The sequence below is a fragment of the Chlorella variabilis genome, assembly GCF_000147415.1.
Source record: "Chlorella variabilis unplaced genomic scaffold CHLNCscaffold_5, whole genome shotgun sequence".
Taxonomy (NCBI): domain Eukaryota; kingdom Viridiplantae; phylum Chlorophyta; class Trebouxiophyceae; order Chlorellales; family Chlorellaceae; genus Chlorella; species Chlorella variabilis.
The window spans coordinates 1,373,486-1,377,615 of NW_005435083.1; the positions used below are offsets into that span (position 1 = coordinate 1,373,486).

At 67.2% G+C, this 4,130-nt stretch overlaps 2 protein-coding genes across 2 annotated transcripts in view; both read left to right on the forward strand.

Moving 5' to 3' along the window:
• Positions 1 to 1,160, forward strand: CHLNCDRAFT_57286 (hypothetical protein; the record flags this gene model as incomplete). Its single annotated transcript, XM_005849553.1, has 3 exons — positions 1 to 218; positions 458 to 929; positions 1,062 to 1,160. Exons 1-3 carry the CDS (start codon positions 52 to 54, stop codon positions 1,158 to 1,160), a joined length of 738 nt encoding a protein of 245 aa, XP_005849615.1. The 5' UTR covers positions 1 to 51.
• Positions 1,161 to 1,822: 662 nt separating this feature from the next.
• CHLNCDRAFT_143101 (hypothetical protein) overlaps positions 1,823 to 4,130 on the forward strand; it is a gene marked incomplete at both ends in the record, with an annotated part of 4,032 nt that continues 1,724 nt past the window's right edge. Inside the window, 8 exons of the mRNA XM_005849554.1 lie at positions 1,823 to 1,842; positions 2,041 to 2,107; positions 2,300 to 2,368; positions 2,463 to 2,818; positions 3,010 to 3,084; positions 3,234 to 3,348; positions 3,475 to 3,560; positions 3,707 to 3,986. Coding sequence (XP_005849616.1) covers positions 1,823 to 1,842; positions 2,041 to 2,107; positions 2,300 to 2,368; positions 2,463 to 2,818; positions 3,010 to 3,084; positions 3,234 to 3,348; positions 3,475 to 3,560; positions 3,707 to 3,986 — 1,068 coding nt within the window. The remainder of the gene's footprint in view (positions 1,843 to 2,040; positions 2,108 to 2,299; positions 2,369 to 2,462; positions 2,819 to 3,009; positions 3,085 to 3,233; positions 3,349 to 3,474; positions 3,561 to 3,706; positions 3,987 to 4,130) is intronic.

The window sequence follows — 4,130 nt, forward strand, 5'->3', positions numbered from 1 at the left end:
TCACCCACCAGTGTCGTGAATGAGCAGGGCCCCTCTCTCCGCTTCTGCACCATGACCGTCTCAGCCTGCCTCACTACCTCCTCTGCCACGCATTGCTGCCAGCCCTGTGCAATAAGGCGGGGAAGTGCGTCACGAGGGGCAAGGAGCCCGCCCCGGCCAGCGTCTCAACGTGCAAGGCGGGGCTTGGCGTGTCGGGGCTTCCTGAGCGGCCTCTTTGGGTGAGTTCGCTGTTTGTTGCTGCCAGAGCGATCGCTGTGGGCTGGGAAGGACCCGCTGTCGGGAGGCCAGGCACAGCCTGCGGCACCCCCACTTCCTGGCGGCAAGCCTGGCACACGGCTGCCCGCCGCTAGCCTCAACGTTACTCTCATCTCTCTCTCCCTCTCTCTCCCATTTACCTTCTATGCATCCTTACCCTGCCCTCTTCCCACACCGTCGGCCGCTCCCCGCATCCCCGCAGCAGCGGCGGCGGCAGCGGCGGCGCCACGGTGGCAGAGCCGGGTGTGGCGGAGGACTACAGCCTGGAGAACTTGGATGAGGTGCTGCTGACGGAGCTGCAGGCAGAGGATGGCAGCCAGCGGTACATAGTGTACCGCAACGGAGGCCTGGTGGATGCCGCGGAGCTGGAGGCGCTGTGCGACAAGGTCGGCTGGCCGCGGCGCCCGCAGAACAAGGTGCAGGCGGCGCTGGCCAACAGCTTCCTGGTAGCTACGCTGACGCTGGAGGACGCGCCGCCGCGCAGCAGCAGCAGCGACTGCAGCGATGGCAGCAGCAGCGGCAGCGGCAGCGGCAGCCCCCCCACCAGCAGCAGGCCGGCCAGCAGCAGCAGCGGCACGCCGGGCCGGCTGATTGGCTTGGCCCGCTGCACCTCTGATGGGGCCTTCAACGCCACGCTGTGGGACGTGCTGGTGGACCCAGAGTTCCAGGGCCAGGTGGGGCTGCCTGCGATTTCCCCACCCCTTGCCCCCATCAGAACCACCCTGGCTTCCAAACCCGTATGTTCGGCTGCCCAGAGCCTTGGCTGTCCTGGCACACTGCTGAGAGATGAATGTGGCACGCTGCAGGGCCTGGGCAAGGCGCTTGTGGAGGGCGTGACGCGCACGCTGCTCAAACGAGACATCACCAACATCACCCTCTTCGCCGACTCGGCAGGCAAGCCGTGATGGGTGGCAGCGAGGGCAGGCGCGTTGTGCAGGCCGGGAGTGGCTCGGGCGCCCTCCACTGACAACTGGCAGCGATGACGATTGCCCTGACCCCCTTTCCTTGCAGTTGTCAATTTTTACACCAACCTAGGGTATGCTGCAGACCCCGAAGGCATCAAGGGCATGTTCTGTGAGTGCTTCTGCTGCAGGGGACAGGGAAGGCGGGCAGGGGTGTCGGGTAGCCAGCCGATTGCCCAGTCAGTCAACGTCTGGCAAGCAACGCCACCCGCTTCCTCGTGTCCTGCAGGGCACCCGCGCTATTGAGCCCAGAATTTGCAGGGTCTAATCAGTAGGAATAAATTGCGTGCCGCAGGGGGGCTGGCCGAGGGCAGCCACCGTACTGCGCCGAGCTCATCCCCGCTGCGCGCCGCGCTTGTGTACTTGCGCGCACTGCACCCCTGACCATGTTTTATGTAGCACCAGAAGCAGGCACCGCACTGCGATGTCAACGTCGAGTTGCTTTGCAGGAATGTAAGAAAGACCAGCAGAGGGTGGGGAAACGACGCGACATCTGGAGAGACTACTGGCGCCATCCAGGGGGAAAGGGGTGCAGCAGCCACTGGAGGAAGGACATATAGCTCACAAACCATTTATAAACCGGGCTTGTTTTGCAGCTCGACATCATGGCCAAGCAGGCGGAGATGTCAGCGCGGAGATGACAGCGCCGCCCCCGCCGCCAGCTCATCCTGGCCATGAACCTCAACCATCGGCGCTTGAGCGCCGTGCCCTCATCCATCCCAGCCATTAAATACAGTATGAAGCACAGGCGAGCCAGCGGCCAGGCGCCCCTGGCGCTCGCCCCCTTGCTCGCGCTGCTGCTGCTTGCGCCCCCCGGTTGCAGCGCGTATTGCCCCACAGACGCTTACATCGAGGCTTTGGGGGACCTGCTAGCCGACAAGACCCTGCTGGTCGAAGAGTGTCACCGCCAGCTGCTCGGTCTCAAGCAGGATATGGATAACCTCCCAGAAACACCTGCGCATTTACCAGCTTGTGCGGTAGCTGATGACGCTGCAAAGGTGCGTGCACAGGCGATGGTGCCCGCCGCCTGTTGGCGCTGGTCGGTCGCCCGCCGACTCCTCGTCGAGCCCTTCCTGCTGCAGGTTCGCACGGAGCTGGAGAGCGCGAACGCCGAACTGGCGGCTGCTGAAGAGCTCCTGGAAGTGGCGCAGGTATGCGCTTTACCCTGCTCCTCACTAAATTGGATGCGCACGCCCGCTCTGACGAAGCGTGTCGCACCGTGCCGTGCCTGCGCCCCCCCCGCAGATGCAGCTCGAGGAGGATGAGCACGACATCGAGGCGGACGGGCGTGACCTGGTGGCCGTGCTGCGCCAGCTGTCGGCCACGCGCCAGGCGCTGGTGGAGGCGCAGCACGAGATGCAGCGGCAGCACACGCGCATGGCCAGCGCGGCGGACGTGGCCGGCAGCGACGCCGCCTGCCAGGCTGTTGCTATGGACCTGGATGAGTGCCGGGAGCACGCACAGCTGCTGCAGGAGCAGGGCGCGGCGGTCGCTGCTGCGGCGGCGGCGGGGGAGGGGTGCTCGCTGGATCGCGCCTTGCTGGCTGAGACGCGCCTGCGCATCGCAGAGCTGAGCCAGGAGAATGCCGACCTTCAGGCCAGGTGGGGGCTGCCTGCTGAGGTGCTAGTGCACGGCGGCCCGGGTGATGCCATGCCCAGTGTGTGCACCCGGCAGGGGGGCAGGGCTGCTTGCAACCTGGTGCCGCAATAGCTGTGCTGGTGGCTGTGCGAGCGGCCTGGGTGCCCGCGCAGCGTCCTGGCCTCTCTCACAAGGTGCGGCTGCTGGCATGCAGGCTGGGCCAGGAGGCGGCCCAGGGCGGCGTGGATGTGGAGCAGCTGCAGGCCGACATGTCGAGGCTGAGGAGCCAGTGAGCGCCACTGCTGCCCAGCGCCCGCCTGGCTTCCCCGCGTGCGCGGGCAGGTGTACATGCAAAACAGCACAGCCCAGTGCCGGCGACCACTTTGTGAGCGCTGAGGCAGCTTGGCTGGTTGTTGTTGTGCTTGTCTGCTGCCGCAGGAATGCGGCACTGGAAGAGCTGTGGAGTGCAGCGCTGGCAGACCCGGCGGCTGCCGCCACGCAGCTGAAGGAGCAAGTGCTGGCTTCCCAGGAGCGCAACGCGCAGCTGTCAAAGGTGCGCAGCCGCCTGGCGTCGTCACACTGGAGTTGGCTGGTGCTGCTGTCATGAGGCGCGCATGCGTGTGATTGCTGCTGCCCCTCATTCAGCGTGCCTTTCTTTGCCTTGTCTTGCCCCCTGCAGCACCTCGTTCGGACCGCCGCCAGCCTGGAGGCGACTCGGCAGCAGATCAGGGAGCTGAAGCGGGAGCGAGAGGAGCTCAAGGCCAGGTGGGTGGAGCGGCAGAGGGGCAGGGTGGTGCGGGGGACCCTGTGCCCGGGTGTGTGGTCGGGAGGGGATTGCAGGTGGCGACGCAGCTGGCCTGCCTGGGCCCACCACCGCTGCCTGCCTCCATCCCTGCCACACGTGCTTGCAGCCTTGCCGCAAGCCAAGCGGGCGCCTGCGGTGCGCACGACAGCGCGCTGGCGGCAGCCTGCAAGCCTGCGCCGGCTGGGGGGGAGGAGTGCCGGGCGGAGCTGGCTGCGGCTGGTGCCGATGCGGAGAGCAGGCTTGCAGCAGCGGCGGAGGAGTGCCAGGGGCAGCGGGGGGCTGCAGCGGCGCGCCATGCAGCAGCCCAGGAGGAGGCTAGCCAGCTGCTGGCCGCCGCCGAGGCGCGCATCCACGCCTGCAACAGCCGCCATGGGGAGGTCTCAGAGGTGCGGGCCAGGCATGGCAGGGCCGCGCCATGCCGCCGCCAGCCTCGCGCTGTCGCTCCCGCTCCTGCCCCGCTCTGCACCCCCTCGCCCCGCTGCCTGCCTGCTGCGCTCTCAGCGCGCTGCCGCTCGCGCCGCCTGCGCGCA